The 21,852-nt window shown below is 34.1% G+C and overlaps 1 protein-coding gene across 3 annotated transcripts in view; it reads left to right on the top strand.

Moving 5' to 3' along the window:
* Positions 1-6,970: 6,970 nt before the first annotated feature.
* The window catches only part of LOC124355498 (hepatocyte nuclear factor 4-gamma-like), a 50,990-nt gene continuing 36,108 nt past the window's right edge, over positions 6,971-21,852 (top strand). The window contains exon 1 of one of the 3 annotated variants that reach the window (XM_046806655.1): positions 6,971-7,226. In XM_046806655.1, the coding sequence (XP_046662611.1) occupies positions 7,118-7,226 (109 nt within the window). In that variant the 5' untranslated portion in view covers positions 6,971-7,117. The remainder of the gene's footprint in view (positions 7,227-21,852) is intronic. The other 2 variants (XM_046806657.1, XM_046806656.1) reach the window with 2 other exon arrangements.

Below are 21,852 nucleotides of genomic sequence, written 5' to 3'. Positions count from 1 at the left end.
ACAATATCCCTGATTGTAAGTTAAAATATTAGGTTTCGGCTCAAAACTGATTTTACAAAACATCGTTCATTTATTCTCGTTTGACTACAGATAATTACTGTTATGTGGATTTCAGTGATGGGTTTAACCCCTTTATACCTTAAATTTCCTAAAGAAAAGGACAAAGATATATTTAGTAGCTTATTTTGCCTTAAAAACCTCCAAAACTTCTTTGTAAAGCCTAATTTCTTGTTCTTTGGTAATCCGCTATGCTAATTCGTTCTTTTACAGTAAACCCTAAATTATCCGCTCAAAAAGATCCCCCCCTTGTGGATAACAGGGTCTGATGGCTTTTCCGTTTTACCTATTATCAGAGACTAAGAATTATTATTCTCTAAATTTATCCGTGGTGGTATCGGTAAAAAATTTTAAAAAACGACGTTATAAAACTTGACCGGAAATATTTAAGTGATTTAATAAAATTTACCTAAATATTCGCCAATATTTGGCTGTTTTGCATATAACTTCGCCAACCTTTCTGGTCATCCACTAAATTTACTTATCCGTCGATAATCAAGAGTTCATTGCATCTTAAAAAGGCGAAACACTTTAATTTGTTTTTGATTTCAGTAGTCAGTAGTCAATTAATTTAGTAGTTACAATGTAGGAGAACACCCCGTTGCTCATGTTGTATGTGACACTTCAAGTCTATAGCTATTATTGAGTTAAGCTTCATATCACCTTCAGATTAGTGCAGTGTCTGAAATCTGACACTTGTACAGATTATCGCCTGGAATCAGGAGTCAGTCTGTCTGAAGAGATTCACAAAAAGTGAACAACGAAGATGTCCAAAACTCCTTGCATGGTTTCAGAGAGTTTGTCACTAAGAAAGTATTATTCCTTTCCAGAATTTGTTATGTTTTAATGCATTTTTTGAGACTATGGTGTTTTTACCTAGTTTGATTATATGCTTTTAATGATTAATTATTATTTATTTTCTAAGAATTAACTGAGAAATTGGGGCATTGCCTAACAGTCTGCCTAAATTTGTTTTCTGTACACACTAAAACAATCAATATAGTACTTGGTTCTAACACAACAAATTCAAAAAATAATAATATGCAACGTTGAAGCCTCCAATTTATTGGAGGCTTCACTCGTGGGGATGATTATTTTCTACCATAAAATCATTTCTATAGATAATTCCGTAAAACATTGGATAAATACACAAAATATCTAGGTTACTTGGTAAAGCGTCAGCGAAAGCCTGGAAAATTTAATTTCTCTCTCTATCTATCTGTCCGCATGATATCTAGAAAACAAATTGACATAAAGACTTGAAAATTTTGTACGAACCTTCATTTCTATATAAGCAATATCTAGTTCGATGATGATACATGTCACTCCATGGGATTTGAATGAGCGTTAGTGAACCTGTTTACATTGGTCTTATGGGTAAACATGATGGAACGAGACAATCGCAGAGTAAATAAATTTATAAACAACCTGAGTAAAATCACATAACATTTTGTGACATAATAACACATATAGTAGCTAAACCTAAAGTAGCTATGGTGGGAAAGGATTGGTCAATGCAAATTTTGAGTTAAGCTCCATTGCAATCCTTCCCACCATTGCTATGTTAAAACTTTACCGTGCTTCGGGATCGTGTCTAAAGCATCGAACTTCACTCAATTAATTGTGCACCTGATGAGAGAATGAGATAACCTCTTCATCTAAACCACACTGGGAGGCAGCTGAGTAAATCAGACGGCTGTTTGTAACCTAGGCGTCTATGATGCACACTTCAATTGTGTGAAATTGATTTAAAATTTAATCTGAAGTGTTTTTTATAATCCTTAAAACTGCATATACTCCATGAGCCAAGATCTATCTAGCATTGATACGCACTCAACCTGATGTTTTTAATGTATAAAGAAATTTCCCCTAAAAAGAAATTTGACCGTCAACCGCGCTAGTTTTGGTGGAGGACGACATGGTACCAAAAGGGTTAAATATGAAATGGTAATATTTTTTGGATTTTCACACTTTAATACAACCGCCAGACACACACAAAAAATGTCAGCGACAGCTAACTACGAACAGAACCCTAAGGTGGTACTTTTAGCCATTTTTAATTTAGTTCTCTCTCGATGATACAACAATTATTTATGAGCTGACGATCTGTTTTAAGTGCATAAAGCTGAGAAAATACAATCATAGAAAAGTTATCAATTTATATTTTGTAATTCCTCTCATTTAACCTCCGCCAAAATTAGCGTTACAAACAATCAATGTTCATGAGAACACTCCTCTATGTATTTAAAGACAATTCAAGTTGTGTAGAGTTCAGATTGGCTCTTGGCTCCCAGACTAATGCATTAGTCTGCAACAGCATTAGATTTCAAGTGCTGCATGTAAGAGGAAAGTGAAATGGAGCTAAATTCAACATTCACATCGAAGTCCTTCATACCATAGCTGCTTTATGTGTAGAAGACTCGGGGTTGCTCCACCGTGTTTTGGGATCGTGTCAGTCAACATCGTAGTGAGCCCAGTTGTGCACCTGATGAGACAATGAGAATACCTCTTCACCTAACTGCACTACTTTTTCGTAGTCTGGGGGTTCTTTAATGTCAAAACGATGCCGGGAGTTCGTTTTGAGTGTCGTCGTTCATCGTCACCGACTATTTTTGGATCCCTTCAGACGAACATGACTCCAGATTTCAGGAGTTAAGTCTGCAACAGCATCAAACTTCAGATGCTGCAAGTAAGAGGAAGTCGAACTGGAGCTAAATTCAACGTTCACATCGAATCAGCCTTTCCCACCACAACTGCTTTATGTGTAATGCATTAGTTTTGGTAAAAACAGGATATTACGGTTATTACTTATTCAGTTTAAAATAAGTACGTAGGTTATAACCTATTCAGTTTAAAATAAGTACGTAGGTTATACAAGTTTTAAATGACGACATGTTAATTTGTGGATACTACCATTCATGCATGCTATTATTTCATTTCCATTCAAATTCTAACTTCTCTTTTATTACTGACAATGTGAAACATAAAGCAGAATATTTAAAATTAAGTATATGAGCATTGGTATGCGAGTAATTATTATTGCAGGCAAGCAATGAATTATTCGCCCTCGTAGTTTCTCCATTTATTGACATGGAAGGATGAAGGACTAATCCGTAAATACGTATTATTGATAGTTCTAGATAGAAAATATTTGTACAATGATTATTAACACAAATTTTACAAAATAACTTAGTAAATTCACTCAATACATTGAAAAAACAAGAACTAATATTTATAACTTTTTTATTTTGTGAGGCCTCCCAAAGCAAGCCTATCTTCTTCAGATTTATCACAAAAAACATAATTTACTATGCGATTTGTCTAAAGAAGATAGCCTTGCCAGTAGAAGCTGAATCTTCAACATTTCAGCAAGCTTTATAATGTTTGTGAAAACCAGTGGCCTACAAGATTATTTACCGAATTTTGAAAAAGGATATTGAACCTAATTCATTTTTGTTATGTAATTTTGGGAATTTATATGTTACAACCCAATAATAATAATAGTTCTAATGTTTTCAGATGATGAACTATATTGTTTTCAGGAGTTTTGATGAAATATATTGTTTTCAGGAGTTTTTTAGAGCGGAAGAAGAAAGAAAATATTCATTTTAACAACTACAAAAGACACATAGTATCGTCATGTCCCTGACCACATATTTGTCAATTTAAAATTTACATTAATTATGACATGGAAAATTTATAACTCTGTCTACTAAAATAGTGATGTAAAATTAAATCCTTCTTTCACGGATGGCCATAAAACTAAAATTATTGGGCCGGAAAATCCTTAACGCTGTAGTGATATTTCTTTTTATAAAAATTACAATTCACCTTGGAAAATTGGGAATCAATTTTGCTTTTCACCACTACATTCTATATAGTACAGGCAGGCCTATAAAACGCTGTCTACGAAAAATCGACTAATACCGTGATTCAAATCTGAATTGGATTGTATTCCGGTTTACTCAGTTTGCAGACCCTATTTTCTCTAATATTTATTGGTCACATAATTGTTATTTACAAGTACTATAACTCATCATAGTTGTTTATATCATAAATAAATGTAAGTGCTTTCACAGATTAGGAGTAAAAACCTATTATGTGTATACGAAAATATTATTTGAATATCAATGTGATTTCTCCTACGCTTAGGACGAATGGATATTCAACATCGACATTACAATAATATTTTCACATGCTCATAATAGGTTTTTGCTCTAAATGTGTGCAAGCACTTACATTTAATTATGATACAAACAACGTAATAAGTTACAGTGCGTGTAAAATTTAAGTAACCACAAAATATTAGACCAATAGGAAATTCATGAATAAAATAACATACCAAAATTAAATTCGGACATAACTTTTTTTGATATTAAAAATTTAATTTCTTTTCTTAATACTAAAATAAGCATTGTTTTTACTGTAATAGTATACATTTTTACGAGTTTAAAAAACGGTTAAAATATTTATTACAGTATCTACCATAAAATAAGTCACTATTACTTGTATCGTAACATACATTAAAATTCGTTTTTTTAATTTTTAGTTTTGCCTATTTACCTAAGATTACTTGTTACCATTGCGTTAATTGTAGTGTTATTGCTTGACAATAAATAATATTTGATTTTTGTGTAGAAAATATAGTTTTCGGGTAAAGTTACAAGGGGTAACTTAATAAACCCCTCCCCCCCCCGTGGGTGCAACCTTTTCAGCCTAATTTCTCTTTATAATGTTACGAAGAACTCCTACATAAACGGAATACGGAGAAATTTGGCACGGGAGAAATTAAATAGGAGAATTCACTAACAGACTCCTTCATCGAGGAGAGCTATTTTTATTCATAACATTCCAATCTCTGTTATCTACCATGTCTCACTGCTTTAAGATTTAAAAAACGTCAATGTCTGTCCTCTCTTCTACTTCACTGCACGAGGATGGTTTCTATACCTCCAACAGGAACATCACTCGGAACGAAAGCACGAAGGAGAAAATATTTCATAGAATTCGTGAGGGAACTGGTGGAAGATTTTGGAAGAAAACACATCCTTGCAACTAATTGCTCTTTGTAATGTTACTAAGAACTCTTACAAGAACGTTATATGAAAATTTGACACAAACAGCAGAATTCCCTAAGATCTCTTCGAGGAGAGCTGTTTTTATTCATAACATTTTCAATCTCTGTTATCTACCATGTCTCGCTGGTTTAGAGACGTCACACGAAACATTAGTATGAGCAACGTTATATTACCAAGCATCTGTGAGTTAAGCTATTTTTATTAAGAAAAACACATCTAGACATCTTATTCTGTTTAATTACTCCATGACATGGTTTTTGAACTCCTGCAGGAGCATTATCTGGAACCCTGGAATATATTAGGAAGCTTCTCACAGCAACTCCAAGGTAACTTATAGTGATTTGAAAAGTTCCATTCTCCGCACACAACCCTGTGCCTTTGCTCAAGGTTGGAGTTTTTAAAAGTCTTTATTAGTAGAGTATAGTAAAGTACAATGCCGCAGATCTAACCTGAAAATGTTCCTTTATTAAAATGTGCGCTGGTTTAAAGTTTGAAATATTTACAATGAAGGTCCTGTTTTAGAGGGTTTAATATGTTTGTCTTGGCTCAAGTTGCGAAAGTTAAACATAGTAAATGAATACAGGACTTAAGCTTTTAATTGAAAAAAATTGAGTAAAATTTAACGTAAGCATAGCTCAAAATGTATATCATTATAAAGAGGTTGTTTAGTAGTGATGGATAATAAAGGGAAAAATCTGGTTATTATCAGTTATTACAAAAGAAAGTTCTTATTTTTAGGTCGGCCTTTGGACTTAAGTTGATGAACATCTTACATTACACTTTAAAATTATGTACATCTTGAGCAATGTTTACGTTAATACGTTAATCTTTTTGCCGAACTCCTTATAGATAAACCCTCCATTGGATGTGAAAAGTCACTAACTACCTTAAAAACAATTTGTAAGTCCAGTATTCATTTACTAAGTTTAAATTTCGCAACTTGAGCCAAGACAAAAGTATTAAACCATCCAGAACAGAAGCTATATTGTAAATTTTTCAAACTATAAACCAGCATAATTTTTAGAGTGAACCTTTAGAGATCAGATTTGCTGCATTACACTCTGCCAATTACGGTCACACATTGCGGCATTGCGGTCTTTACCTTTAACTTGATGAGCTGCTCGACCAATGCCCTCATTTAAGATTTCCTTCTGACTCCTTGCTTAATGGTTTAAAAGCATATAACGACAGTCATAGGTAATTAAAGGAATGAGGAAGTTTTGCAAAAAAAAAAGGCAGAAATATGTTTGAGATATTTCTCTATAGTCTGCAGTTATAATTTACATAAAACATTCGTTATTATCCTTAGAAAACGACTTGATTTTTATCGCTCCAACGGTAACGACGCCCGCATGCGGCTGCAGGATTAAAAGCTACTTACCTTGCTCAGTCTTAGAAAATCTTTGAGGGCCACATTGTAAGAGAAAGTATAAATTTCTACTCCTCATCCCAAGTCTTGGGTTGCTAGTTGAAGCAAGTCTTTCAAAATAACTGATTGAAAGATAGTGGTTCATATAAGTTTACGTGGAAATGGGTAAATTTCTTTATCAGAGCACAGTTTTAAGTGTTCACTCATCCTTTTACGGGAAAACGAGCGTACTCATTATTTACACAAATATATTAGCAGTATTGTGTGTGTGTTTGAAATGACAAATAAACACTATCCAACTTCTATTAGAATGACGTGACGCTCGCCATTGTTGTTGATTCTGTCGATATGGGAGTAAGGAAATGGAAGATTTAACGGCCATGCAAACATACGAGGAGCCCAGTTCGGCAGTTGGTCAGTCGATGATTAATCCTAGTTATCGCCATGTACAGAAGATTGCCGGTTGTGTACAGTGTACAGTGTGAGTGTGAGATAAGGCGGTGCGCGCGCAGCGTCTAGAGTCCGAGGTGGACGAGAGAGTGCCGGGCTCTGGCCAGAGGCACGACGGACGCTAGGGTTGGATCGCTGGACCTTGGACTGGACGAGGAACGGGATGGACCAGGACGAAGTGGACATGATGAACGCGGCAGCAGCCGCAGCTACAGCCACGGCCTCCGTCATCGTGGAGAATGCCCAGGTGGTTGTCAGTGGCGCGCTCACAGGTACTATAAAAACGAGCATAATTATTATCGATAACAGCTGACTGCAATAAGCTCATAGTTTATAAACAGCTGATAAGTTATGTCTGCTCTTCAAGATGCAACTCGAATTATCTTGTCGGCCAATCTTCTACAAGTGCAGGATTACAAATTATTCAATGTGATGAATTGTTTTTAACGATAAATTAGGTTAAAATCGCCACAATAGTACACTCAAAGTATATTTCGTAGTTTTATAAATAACATTAATGATACAACAATTATTTTCAAGGCCCAATTATATTGAAACTAGGTAAATAATTAAGTTTATTTTCCACGTAGTAAATCTGTCTAAAACATTATTTAAACTACGGGCAATCTCCTAAAAATGCAGAATTACAAATTATTCAATGTGCTTAATTGTCTGTAACTATAAATTAGGTTAAAATTCCCATAGTATTACAGTCAAAGTATGTTTCGTAATTTTATAAATACTAATAATACTACGAAACTTATTTTCAAGTCACAATTAAACTGAAACTAGGTAAATAATTAGAAGTTTATTTTCCATGTAGTAAATCTGCCTAAAACATTATTTAAACTACGTCTTAAATCTAGATTGTCCCAATTACTAATCAATTACATGACGCTTGTATGATTGTCTATACGAACGTTTTGTGAGCTCTTTGTGAAATTTACGACGTGCGTAGTTAAATTAGTAATTGTGATTTGCGTTTAGACCACTAAAACATGCATCGTCATGACGCTAGTCAGTCACTGCGTTGCGTAAAGTAGAATAATATTTATGAATTCATATCAATCTGTCGCTTTGTTATTTTCAGTTTAATTAAAAAAAGGTTTCTTTGGGTTTCGTACCCGTTAAATTGGTTTATAAGTCTTCTTAGAACTGGCAGTCGATGGTTTTTTCTTCGTCTGTTTCCAACTAAAATATTGTCAGTGGAGATAGTTTTATCTGTTAATTTGTTTTAGACCTTAAAACGCTAATAGGACTAAATATCATTTAATACGCATGCTTTCGTGGCAAGTAGGTTACATGATAGAGACAACGACCTCAATAATGGCTTCACATCCGATAAACTTACATGGGTGATTTATTCCGTGTTTCCTTGGCGTTGTGAGACCGGCGGCTAGGGAGTTCGTGTCAAAACTTTGGCAGTGTTTTTAAAAGAGAATATTTTGATAAGTGCAGTGGAGACAAAATTACCGGTAACGGCCTCGGGGCGATTGTAGTTCTATGTTAGTATCTGCTTCCACGACGATAACGCAGGATTGCTGTTCCATACAGAAACATAACTATTCCGTACACAGTTAAAATAAACCTGTGATTACTTTTATCTTACTTTTATCTTTTTATCGTGGCTGCTGCAAAAGCGTTTAACAGATTGCTCGTATCTAAACGAGATTTAGTAATCTAGATCTTTTTTTAGGGCACGAATCATAACGAAATAGTTGTATATGAAAATAGTAACCAAAAATATTTTTTGTAAAGAGCATATACGACCAAATCTGCAATAAAAAGGTTTCAAAGAGACAGGCCGTAAGAAATTGGACATAACAATTTTAAATTAAATTATACATAATTTTAGAAGTCTTATTGAGATAAAACTATTCGTACAAATGTAGAAATTTACGGTGTTCTTTAAAAAATGGGACAATTTAAAGTAAGTGCAACGTTACACAAACCAAGAATATATTTTACTTTTGTTATTAATTTGTTAAACTAATCTAATCAATAATTGACACATATGGTGGTCTAAGAATTTTCTTGAACATTTTTTAATTACATAATATTTATATAATATACTGCCCTGAATTGTAACTTTTTAATAGACAGAGTCGCAATCGGATGGGGCAAGAGAATGTCAGAAAATAAAAAACATTTGTGTATTATAAATTAATTGTTTTAGGTAATGTATCGATAGATACAATAAATGACGAGGTGTGTGTTTGATTTATATTGTTTAAAAGATTTAAATGCTCGCAATTTGTATTCAAATTTATTTTATTTTATTTTTTGTATACAATTGTATTCTAGTTTACTCAGACCTCTAAATAGCATTAGGTACCCCATATTTATCTGCCCTTCTAAGTAGGTTATGGTTAACTATTAACATAAACGTTTTTGGAGTAATCCTCTACAGTGACAGGCTGAATTTATTTCATTCATTAATCTAATTCCAGTGTCACAATTTTGTAACGTTAATATAACTTTCAATAATTACCTCAATAATTAAATTCGATCGCACTTTTCTACGAATGCAACAGAAATTATGTAAATGACAAACAGAATTAACATATCAAAGTGGGGAGAAGTGCGCATGTCACTAAGAATTATTAAATGTTATCTTTACTGTACCTATAGTAAAATACTAGTACCAATACATTCAGAATAAACAACTGGGTACTACGATAAATCATATTAATAACAACCAACAAATATATTAAGCAAAAATAAACGACAAGAAATTACCCTATAATAACAGGAGATTAAAATTATATTTAGGGTTTGCATTTTAAAATCTTTAATTTTGTACTAACACATAAATAAAGGGTTATTGCTGTACTAATTAGTATAAATTTAACGTGTAGGATCATTGAAAATATTCAACGAAATTTTAATAGTACCTTTCTTGGCTAATACCCGGCCAATTCCAACATTCACCAATGGACCTATCATTAGATTTGGGTGCAGTGTCACCCAAAGGTGGCACGTTATTTTGAAAAAATACCTTGTTAACCCGATAATTAGGTAATAGGTCTAGATGTCACAAACCCCGACTAGTATAGAAAGAAGTGGCGTTCTAAGGCTAATGTTGGATAGCCAATTAGTGACATAAATGCTCCGACGTTAACCGAAGAAACTGACTTGGTCAATTTGTTACAAAATCTCGTCCGTTCTTTCTTTATGTAGTAGAGATAAGTTAATTTATCAGTTTTCTCATTACTGCTAAAAGTGCAGACTCAGTTGAAAGGGAACTTCCTTACCATACACTTACCATGAATGAGCCACGGGGGCGAAGTCCGAGGTCACGCGTCAATAACGTGTTCGATCTGACTGTATCGTGAAGATTATCATTGGTTATCGAAGTCATATTGTTGCAAGACCTCGCGTTTTCTCAATACATCTCTTGACGCAGTCATGGCGTAAAGGAGCGTCATCTGGTTTTTGTAATGTTATTTTTTGCGTTAAATAAAATTACCGATGAAGAACCGAAGAATTTAATGTTTGTTTCTGCACTACTATGTATTTGGATTCAAGCTCGAGTCCTTCTAGAAATACGTCTTGATAGAATTTTGTGTAATGCCAAAAAAGTGCATAGCACAAAACAAGATGGTGGTGGAATTATTGCTTAAGATAAACATAAGGTTAAATATTGAAAATAGTAGAATTCGATGCTTTTTATGGGTAGACAGACTTTAATGAGAGGCCAACACTCGTTATTCGGTTATTTTTATCGGATGTTTCGATGTTTTTATCCGAAGGAATAATTCAATATTACGATTTATTTAACTAAGCATATGATTTCAACTTATTAGTTATAGTAATTTTAATGTAAGCAATAAACAGCAAGAAGTAACTAATATTTTGAGACTTTGAAAATGGCGATAACTATGAAGAATATATGTGAGATAATTCTCACAAGTGACGAGATATGTTTAGGTGGCTTCAACATGTGGGTTTAGCTCATGCTAACTCATGGGGAGAATTCTTTCCTCCATTTCAAAAAAGCTGTTACGATTGATATCTAGCTGGGCAAGTTATTAATATTGTAAGGTTTCTTTGATATCTAGGTCTACGCCACAGTGGGTTTTGTTGTTTTGTAACGCTAGTGTTAAATTTGAGAACAATCAATAGGAATCTTGGTTGTTCTTAAGGGAATTTATGTATTAACAGTTGATTTCGCATGGAAAATTCGATGTAATGCTTGACCCGATATGTCTAGGTTACACAATCCAGCTGACTGAACGAACTAGGAATCACCTAGATTTGTTATTTAATCGCTGTATTAAAAAAAAAGCCAGGTCCTAACAACTGTTCCACTTAAATCAAATCAAGGAACCCAAGCGACACTAAACCATCGTTAGTAACTATTAGCTTTTTTAGTAACAGTCGTTAGTGTCTATTCAGATCAATTAGTAATATTACAGTCTCAATAACTGAATTGAAGCGGCCTGTTTCAAGTGAAGCATGAATAATCTGTGTATTGGTGTGATTCTTCTCGGTATCAAAGCTTGCCGAGCCCGTAGGGACATTTCAAAATTGTTTTCTTAAAATGAATTCAATAATACCCTAAGAAGACATTATGTTGTCCTCCTAGGATTCTAATGTGTTTTTGAACGTAAATACATCATTGTACTTGTAATATGTTTACTCATTAATCAAAATATTTTGTGAAATTGGGGTATCAGTTTTGGACACCAATGTTTTTCTTACCATCTCTATTTTTTCAAAGGTCTCATTTACAAAGGTGTACATGTAGTGGTATATATCTTGCGATAACAACGACTTATCTTGGGAATGTTCGGCATGCGATTTAAAATCATGCTTCATATAATTCCTCTTGGGTTGCGAAGCCGATTGTAACAGCTGATCTATCCTTCTGTATTTAGAGCTCCCTGTAGATGATGAACCATTTGAAAGTATAACAGGATTTTGTATATCCTACAAAAACAAACACGACGTTTCGAAAACTGATATCTGTTCTCTTCCTCACGTCTGAAACCTACATAAGATTACCCAGTAGCGTAACTAGAACTTGGCTTTGGGGTATGGACCTGATGTAGAGACCCGTATGATGACCCGTACATCTCACGGGGTCGAAAGGAATAAGCCTGAATAAATCTAATAAAGTTCATTGAAATTTAAACATTTTGCTACTGCATTTCAAACGAGTTGGATGGCTGTGATACGATTTTTTATTTTTAGGGTTCCCGGGGGGGGGGGAGGTTTCTATTCCTACATTATATTCACACTAAAGTCTTAATTGACAATATAAAAGTTGAACTTCATTCAGTGAAAATACCTGAGAAAAGTAAATGGAGACTACCAAATCATACAATAATGCCAAAATAATCGTCAATAAATGTCCACGATCTCTCGAAATAGTAGAATAATGTAATCTTAATTGTATACAGTACGACCAACGAATGGTTTATTATGATAAAATTATTTCCCAATCAGGAAATATATTTTAATGCCTTAATCAAAAATTACCTTTCAAATGTTATATTGGAGATATAACGAGTAGTAGTAGTATTTTTATTATATAGAACTTATACAAAAATTCATTACATATCTCATTAAACAGCATTTTTATAAGGACAATTAACACGATAGCATTAATGAATGTGTCACATATTTCTCTCGAAGATCAGACTGACAGACCAAAATTGTTATTAGATTAGCTTAGTATTATTTATTGGCTGTTCTTCAAGTGGCACAAAATAATAACTTATTTTAATATAAACTTAACGAATAAAAGGATGGATTTAAAGAAAATCGTCAGATTTTATACCAATAAAACTTATTTTTCATCAATGACCCATGTTATAACCGGGAAAAACGTCACCACACATGAGCTGTTCATTCTTAGAAATGTTTCTTCTACTTTTTCCATTGTTAGTTTAACTTATCTTGACTAACGGTCAGTGAGGAGGGAAGAACAGAAGTAACGATAAAAATGGTTTTTAAATAGGAAACGCTAGCAGAAATAACAGGGATCAAGTGTTTCATAAGTATATGTGTTGATTGTGATGAAACCTATAGGGTCATGGGCTGATAACCTATCAGGGCTCGGCACATGTCTGGTCTGGGAGTCGTATAGGCGACTTGGCAGCAAGCGATGGCATATCCCCACTCAGCAGTTTTTCAAGAAGTGCTGATGTAAATGAACACTGCTTCATCATCTGGAGCCTGTCTCAAGATGTGGTGTCCACAATTATAGAAACAAGGGGCTTAGTCTCTTCGGCATCCAGAAGCACGAAATCTCAAGTTGAAAGAAACATGCTATCAATTCCAAACAGTATTGCAATCTATTTCATCTGGTACTCAGTGGAATAGATTAAAATATTCAGAGAAAATGTGTTATAGACCGTTCGAACAAGATTCAGTGTTAACTTAAACATTGAAATTCTGTCTGGCTGAAATTAATGAGCAATGATTTACCATTATAGGCCATTTATATATTCGTAAAGCTATGTTCACAATATATAAATTGTTTATGCACCTTCTATTACCAAGATATATCAGTTATTGGTTGAGCTGTAGCAAATCCTATTACTTGTGGGGCTGGAAAATTTGCTTTTCTGTTTGTCTGTCATGTTTATCTGCCCGTCTATATATTTGGCCTATGGAAAATTCAAACCCGGGGATAGAGGTTTCAGAGGAGACAGATTCCAGAGGCTAGGACTTCACAGTTGCCAGAAGAACCCAAAGCTGGGAACTAATAAGAATTTTTAAAGCCGAAAGATTTGTTAGTGGGAACTTTGCAATGGCGAGGATTCCTGAGTATGAAAATCCGTGCAAAGACTAGGAGCACACGTCCTTTACCAAACTTCCCAGAGTTAGAAAACTTCTTTATGCTCAACTTCCAGATGCTTCTGAAGATACGGAGCTCCCAACGGCTGTGAACTAGCAGATCCCAATAGGTTTAAGACATCACATGTACGCTTCGGCCTTTTTGAAAGGATTTGTGCGCTATCCAGACTGTATCAGTATCCATTGATTTCAGTATCCAGGATTTCTCAGCGGTCGAATCCACACATAAACCAGGAGCTCTCTTACATTTCTGTAACATCCGTATTCGAATCCTTTTTAAGCCGGAGTCTTCAAGATTTAACATGTGATATATTAAAATGTAACCTAACTATCACAACACATGCAACATCATTTATGGTAAACTTATTGAAATCGGGATCACCTAAATGTAATTTTAACTATAAGGAACCGTAGGTTGCAGACGCTGATTAATAATTTACGTAAGAAATAATAGTTCCTGATCGCAAGGTATACAAAAGTCTCAACACTGTTTAAGATTATGAATAATTCTTAATACAAATCCCTTGTAAAAATAAAAATAGGATTATACAGTTTTATAATGGTTCTAAAATGCAACTGTCCTTGACATGCATATACATTAAATTATATCCAACTAATCCTTTAATGTAATTAATATTTTTATATGGCACCTCGTTGGGAAAAGTAAATAATTATTTTGTGTAAATAAAACTAGCAGTTACCCGCGGCTCCGCACGCAATGTCGCAGGTTTTGCAACTTTATGAGCACTTCTGGTTCGAGTAAAATATAATTCCAACGCTAATTTTGAATTTTCATTGCTCCCAAGAAAATGTGTTAAAAGTAGTATATGTTTATGGTCGATTTACTTTACTTCGGTCTTTGCAGTTTTTGTTCCAAAGCTGATTTTACCTCTCTCCTGATCAAGAAAATATATAACACAGATCAGAGAAGCCTACTTCTGTCAAAAGAAAACTAAGAAGGGTTTTATGTAAGCCTCTAAATCTGTAGTAAACGTTTTTAATATTTTAGAACATTAAATTTAGTGCTGGAATTGGTGCATACGTTCAAAAGAAAAGTCCCGTGAAATTTCATCTAGCATAGTTCTTGTCGATAGTTTCAAAAGGAGTCTTCGGAGTCAAGTTCTGACCTTCTTATACCAGTTTTAGGACATTTTTTAAGGTAGATTAGAACCTGCCTAATCGCTGAAATCTAAAATTATGCTTACTTAATAGAAAATGTAGGTACTTACTATAAATGTAAATAAATTGAAAATAATAAAAAAATTTTACACCGAACAGTTTATTACCATTTGACAGGCTCATTCAATAAATATTACACAACAATTAGAGACCAAGAAGAGGGTTCCGTTACTTCAACGACCAGCGGGGCGTAGCCCGGAGCGATATTCAAAAAAGAATAGGCCTATATTAATCCCAGGAAGTGCAAGAATGTCCATGTAAATTTTCAGTACAATAGGTTGAGTAGTTTACGCGTTAAAACAAAACAAACAAAGGCGCTTTCATATTTACAATATTATTAGGATACATTCTACCAGCTTCTTCTTATTGGAATATAATACTTAATTTATAAACAAACACTCTGATAATTATTGAATTTTGTTTTTGTGAGGCCTTTCGTGTTCAAGGAACACATCATCAGACTTTCTATGAAAGTTATGTAGGTCTAGGAACACATCATCAGACTTTCTATGAAAGTTATGTAGGTCTAGGAACACATCATCAGACTTTCTATGAAAGTTATGTAGGTCTGATGATGTGTTCCTAGAACACATCATCAGACTTTCTATGAAAGTTATGTAGGTCTGATGATGTGTTCCTTGAACACGAAAGGCCTAAAAAAAATCAATAATTGTTAATGTGTTTGTTTATAATATAGTAAGTATTATTAGGGCGTTTAGGTTCTTCTGGAGAGATAAGTGGAATTACATTTAAATTACCAAATTTTTATTTTTAAAAATATAATAAAATGTAAAACATCACTGTAACTTAGTTCGTGATACAGGTGACTTGTTGGCTATTAAATACGTTCTGCATTCTCAAAATTATTTGAAACACAAAAACATTCCTTGTATCTCAATGTTGCCTAGATTTCTAATCTACTGTACGCAGATCTCACTAATTTGACTGTACTCAGATACGTTTGTTACTGACACGTGCACACTGTAACAGATTCCCGGTCAAGCGAGACACTGACTACCATTTTATCACGAAACTTAATACAATATAAAACATCCCTGAAACTTAGTTCGTGATACAGGTGACTTGTTGCCTATTAAATACGTTCTGCATTCTCAAAATGTTTTGAAACACAAAAAAATTCCTTGTATCTCAATGTTGCCTAGATTTCTAATCTACTGTGCGCAGGACTCACTAATTTGACTATACTCAGATACATTTGTTACTGACACCTGCACACTGTAACAGATTCCCGGTCAAGCGAGACACTGACTACCATTTTATCACGAAACTTAATACAATATAAAACATCCCTGAAACTTAGTTCGTGATACAGGTGAAATCAGTTGATTATTAAATGGCCTATTAAATACGTTCTGCATTCTCAAAGTTATTTGAAACACAAAAAACCCATGTACCTCTTGGCTTAGGCTTGTAGGCTCTGCTGTGCGCAGGACTCACTAATTTGACTCAGATACATTGTTACTGACACGTGCAGTCTGTAACAGATTCCCGGTCAAGCGAGAAACTGACTACCCTTTTATCACGAAACTTTGTTCGCGACGCAGTGAATTCGTGTGGCGTAGGAGGCGAGCCCTCGTGTTTACAAGTCTTATCGTTTGATAGCGTAAAAGTTAATTGTCGGAATTTGTACTTCCTGCCGGACTAACTACAGAGTTTCCTGGTCGCGCCAAAACTTGAGTAGCATTCTTAGGGTTTAACTCTTGTTTTATACGTGCATTTTCGTGAATTGCAATTGTTGTTCTCAATTATTGAAAATTTCTTATTGTTGAATCAACTATGTGAATATTTTACATTTGATCGGTGTATTATTCGGTTGGAATTTGTGATTTACTTAAAATATAAATTTTGTTCTCCATTTTGATAGTGAATAGGCTAAAACAACCTTTCTTTGTTTGAAGTTTGTTTTTGACAATGGAAGGATTGTGAAGGAAAACAGGATTTTTCCGGACATTTGTCATCGTTCAGTGATACAAAAAAATCAGTAACACTACGTTTCGAGATCTGCAATCTGACCTCTTCTTCAGGTAAATAACTAACCTAATTTTTAACGGAGTGGAATAATCAATGTTCGGAATTCCTAAGGCAAAAAGAGTCTAATAAAATTTTAAGTGCCTTTTATTACAGAGGCGATAAGCTACGACCACAAATCCCCGCTTGTTTGCATTGGCATATTCAGAAGAGAGCCCCTCAATAGTTTGATCTGAGAATGTTCGTTTAACCAAAGTAGAGTTTAACTGAAGGAAATTTTCCGTACATTTTCCATCGTTCGGTGATATCAAAAATCAGTAACACTACGTTTCGAGATCTGCAATCTGACCTCTTCTTCAGGTAAATAACTAACCTAATTTTTAACGGAGTGGAATAATCAATGTTCGGAATTCCTAAGGCAAAAGAATCTGATAAAATTTTAAGTGCTTTTATTACAGAAACGATAAGCTACGACCGCAAATCCCCGCTTGTTTGCATTGGCATATTCAGCCCCTCAATAGTTTGATCTGAGAATGTTCGTTTAACCAAAGTAGAGTTTAACTGAAGGAAATTTTCCGTACATTTTCCATCGTTCGGTGATATCAAAAAATCAGTAACACTACGTTTCGAGATCTGCAATCTGACCTCTTCTTCAGGTAAATAACTAACCTAATTTTTAACGGAGTGGAATAATCATGTTCGGAATTCCTAAGGCAAAAGAGTCTGATAAAATTTTAAGTGCTTTTATTACAGAAACGATAAGCTACGACCGCAAATCCCCGCTTGTTTGCATTGGCATATTCAGAAGAGAGCCCCTCAATAGTTTTGATCTGAGAATGTTCGTTTAACCAAAGTAGAGTTTAACTGAAGGAAATTTTCCGTACATTTTCCATCGTTCGGTGATATCAAAAATCAGTAACACTACGTTTCAAGATCTGCAATCTGATCTCTTCTTCATGCTTAAAGAAGAGATCAGATTGAGATCTCAATTTTCAGTATGTCGTTCTTCAAGAGCCATGTAACAAATGCTATACAAGAATTTTATTACTGTCATTACTTTTGGAACAATGATCAGTTCAATTGGAGAAAACCGTGTTTTCGCCATATGTTTGGTTATCATATTTCACAATAACACACAAAATATATTTTTACTTGAATAGATGGGTTAATCAGTAAAAAAAATATTTCCAAGGTAATATAGGTGTATATTTTAATGTCGTATATGTTTGAATTGAGATGTGTGTGAGGTCGCCAGGATTAGGCTTCGTCAGAAATCATCTTTAGAAAAACTAATTATAACTACATTGAATTCAAATAGGTCGACCAACTGCCTCGCTCAATGGACCCTAATATTTTATTACCTTTTTAGAGAACCAGATAGGTGATTATTAAAATCGTGTCATTGTGTATGCGATAAACTCTTGACCAAAACGACCTAAAATGTTGAAACTTGTCTCGTTTCCCTTCGTCCAAGGAAGGATTTGATATTGATTTTGGGGTGAAAAGGAAAACATTTTCACTAAAATCAAATCACTATTTATAACCATGATGACAACACGAAAAACGCAGAATAAATAAAGTAGAAAACACAAGTGGGTATGATGTTAAAATTAATTTATTGTGTTCCGTTTCGGCTTGTATTATATTAAAGTTAAATATTTAGTTTATATTAATTATACACTGTTAAAGGTTGTGTAGAAGTTATATTTTTAAGAATCGTGTAATAAAGTTGGCTATTTCCTTCTAATACAGCAAATATTCGATTTGTACAAAGCAAACAAAGTGTAATATCTTGTTACTGTTAATTTGTAATTCGTTGGGACTAAGAATAAACCATTAGCATTGGAAAATAGATGACTCGTTATGCCTACATGTATTACTGATAAAATTAAAAAATACTATATCAATTACACTAAAGTTTAATTATCCGGGGCTGGAATTCCGTATCCCACAGGCCACAGCTTGTTTAAAACGTATTCACGCTACGTGTCGGCGGTGCACCGCTCACCATTGTGGGTTGGACGGGGTCCACCCAAGCGCCCTACCTTCGGACGCTTTAGCGCCTCCGGGTTGGACCTTCTGCCATTCACCTCCTAGCTACCGCCATAAATCTCGGAACCATACCAACAATGGTACTGAGTCGTCTGCAAACTGGAGGCGGGCTACAGTCAAGTCCCTCGCGTCCTTTTATTTCAGTCGCCAATTTTACGATTTATGGCAGGTGCGCAGGTGCGTCGGTATGTGTTGGGGAAAGTCGATAAAGTTGACAGGCAGCCCGGCAAGGGTGGGAAAGATGATGAGTCTAATAAGCGGTACGCGGAAATTCAGTTTAAACAGAGGAGGCCCCAGGAACTTCAAAAGAAGGTGGCTCCAGAAACTTCAAAGTAAGGTCTTCCGCCTTTGGCTTTCTCTTGCAATCACAAATTTCCGCCCAAAGATAGCTGAAGAACCAAAACTGTAAACGCAAAAGACAAACTACTCGGCTTTACATTTTATTTACTTTGTCTGCTCCAATTATAGAAAACAGTGTCAACTACTATTGTCTTATTAACTTTTTAAGCAAAAATAACCTATAATTTAATACTTATTACTTTATACGTGATAAATTATTGAGAAATTATATTACTTAACCCGTAACAAAGCTGGGAAGATGTATTTCTGGCAGTCCATGTCCTTGGTAGGTCTTGGGGTTATCAAAGCATTCCAATAATTTTAGTTTAAAACCAAGATATTGATTGACATTAAATCAGAATTAATTGGATCTTTTAAAGAAAATTCACATTTTAAATCATTTGTGTAAAATTGCGTCTTTTACTATTTTCAAAGATAGCTCATGTAATTTACTTTCTGTAATATTCTACTTTATATTCACTGCGTTTTCGTGCCGCCTCCCGCCTTTAGTCATAGTATAAATATTTTATGCCCTGAACCATTTTATTAATAAGTAACACAAATATAATCAGCGAAGTCGGAGGTCTATGTTAATATACAACTTTTAAACCGTATATTTCAACTATCGTTTTTCTGTCGATCTTCTAGATTTTTTTTCAAATTTAGTCCATAGTCTTCGGATTTTATATTGGATGTAGCCCCTTTTACGCAAGCAGTTTTGATAATAACATTATAATAGAACTGATTCAAAACATCTACATCCATGTTTTACGAGTATAAAGGCATTTTCAATGACAAATTTACCTGGATATAAATATATACGCCGTATGGTATCTCTCAGAAAATTCACTCGACATAAGATTATAATATAAGATTTATTTTTGAAACACACCACTTGGCGTTCACGTCAAATAAGAGTCATCCTTTGCGTATATGAAGTTGAATGTCACTAATTTCATGTAATAAACACGTTAAAAGTAACACAGCAACTGCCATACGCAATGTAATTAAAATTAGCTCTTTCCTAACAGAACGAATGTCTTTATTGACACTAAAACCACAACGAATGTTTAGCGGAGATTTTTATAACTCACTGGCTTCTTGTTGTAACAAAAGTTCTTAAACTCAGCACAAGTAGGAAGAGAACAAAGAGTAACTCTTAGTTGGTTTATGCTTTTGTACTTACCAGTTTGTAACTGAGAACTTGAATAATAGTTTATGTCATTGCGAGGTCAATTCGAGTTGGTAATGGTAGGATAACATCTGGCGTAATAATACCTAAACAAAGGTTTCGATTGTCCAGTTTTCAATGTTTCTGTCTTTAATTTGAAGTTGAAACTTGAACAGTGGTTTATGTCATTGTGAGGTCAATTCGAGTTGGCAATGGTAGGATAACATTTGACATAATAACAACCAACCAGAGACTTCGATTGTTGAGTTATCAATGTAATTTTTGCAAATTTGTTACAAAATATTGCAATTCAAGAGTCATTAATATTGTGTTTCTTAAAGTTATACGTTCTTGGAGAAAACCACCACTCTCCTTTTAATTAAGGCAGATTACAATGTATATTTTTCTACTCTTAGAATTTACCATAGAATATAACTAATCACCATTATATTTAAAACAAAAATTTTGTCAGTGATATATGATAAAACTTAAAGCTAAAGTTTCAGAATTTAAAAATTTCATAGTTTATTTTCATCAATAAATACAACGATGACAATTTAGTTTTTCTAGATTTTACTTCAATTGGTTATTAAAGGAAAAAGAAATTTATGAAATGTCTTAGCAGTTTTCGTATATCACATAAAATGTAGCTGACGGTAAAAAGGACTTAAATTTGTCGATAACGTCTAAAACACAAATACAGTAAAAGATTGCTGAATATATTTGCACTAACGAGTGACTCATAACTGCCTGTTTCTGGAAATAAGGATCCCAAAATCCTGACTCACCACATTTTGTTCTCCTATCTTGTGTACAAATGAGATAAACTGCTTAGACTTCCAAAAGGGTTGTAAATTCTGGTTGGAATCTTTTGTATCACAGCTAGGTAAAGGAAACCCGCCATGACAATTCTACGTACCTTATCTATCGGCCAGTCAACTGAGTCAACCCTCTGATTTGAAAGTGGTGTTTTGAAAGTCGTATAGGCAATTGTTCTGACAGATACAACAATTTTAACAAGTGTTATCCTGTAATCAATAACTGGGTCGCGGCGACTTCAGTTTACGAGCGTTGTAGTCTCCCGTATACGATGTTATTACAATAAGCTCTAATTGAAGATTGTAAACACATAAGGGAGTACTCAGTACTCGACCAATGTAAATTGGCATTTTTCCTACAATTTTATTAATATAAATTACGTGTAGGTGTAAAAAAGTGTTCATAGCAAATACTCGGGACAAACATTACGCCTATTCTGGCTTGCAACATTATCTTTTAATGTTTGCCTGATTCAAAATTAGCGTTTAAAATGTTAAGTAGAAATTTTATATCGTTTAGTTTTTAGTATGAAAAATACTTCG

The sequence above is a fragment of the Homalodisca vitripennis genome, chromosome 2 (assembly GCF_021130785.1).
Source record: "Homalodisca vitripennis isolate AUS2020 chromosome 2, UT_GWSS_2.1, whole genome shotgun sequence".
In the NCBI taxonomy this organism is placed as follows: Eukaryota; Metazoa; Arthropoda; class Insecta; order Hemiptera; family Cicadellidae; genus Homalodisca; species Homalodisca vitripennis.
The sequence above is the reverse complement of the archived record's forward strand: the minus strand, read 5'-3'. Positions and strand labels throughout refer to the sequence as shown.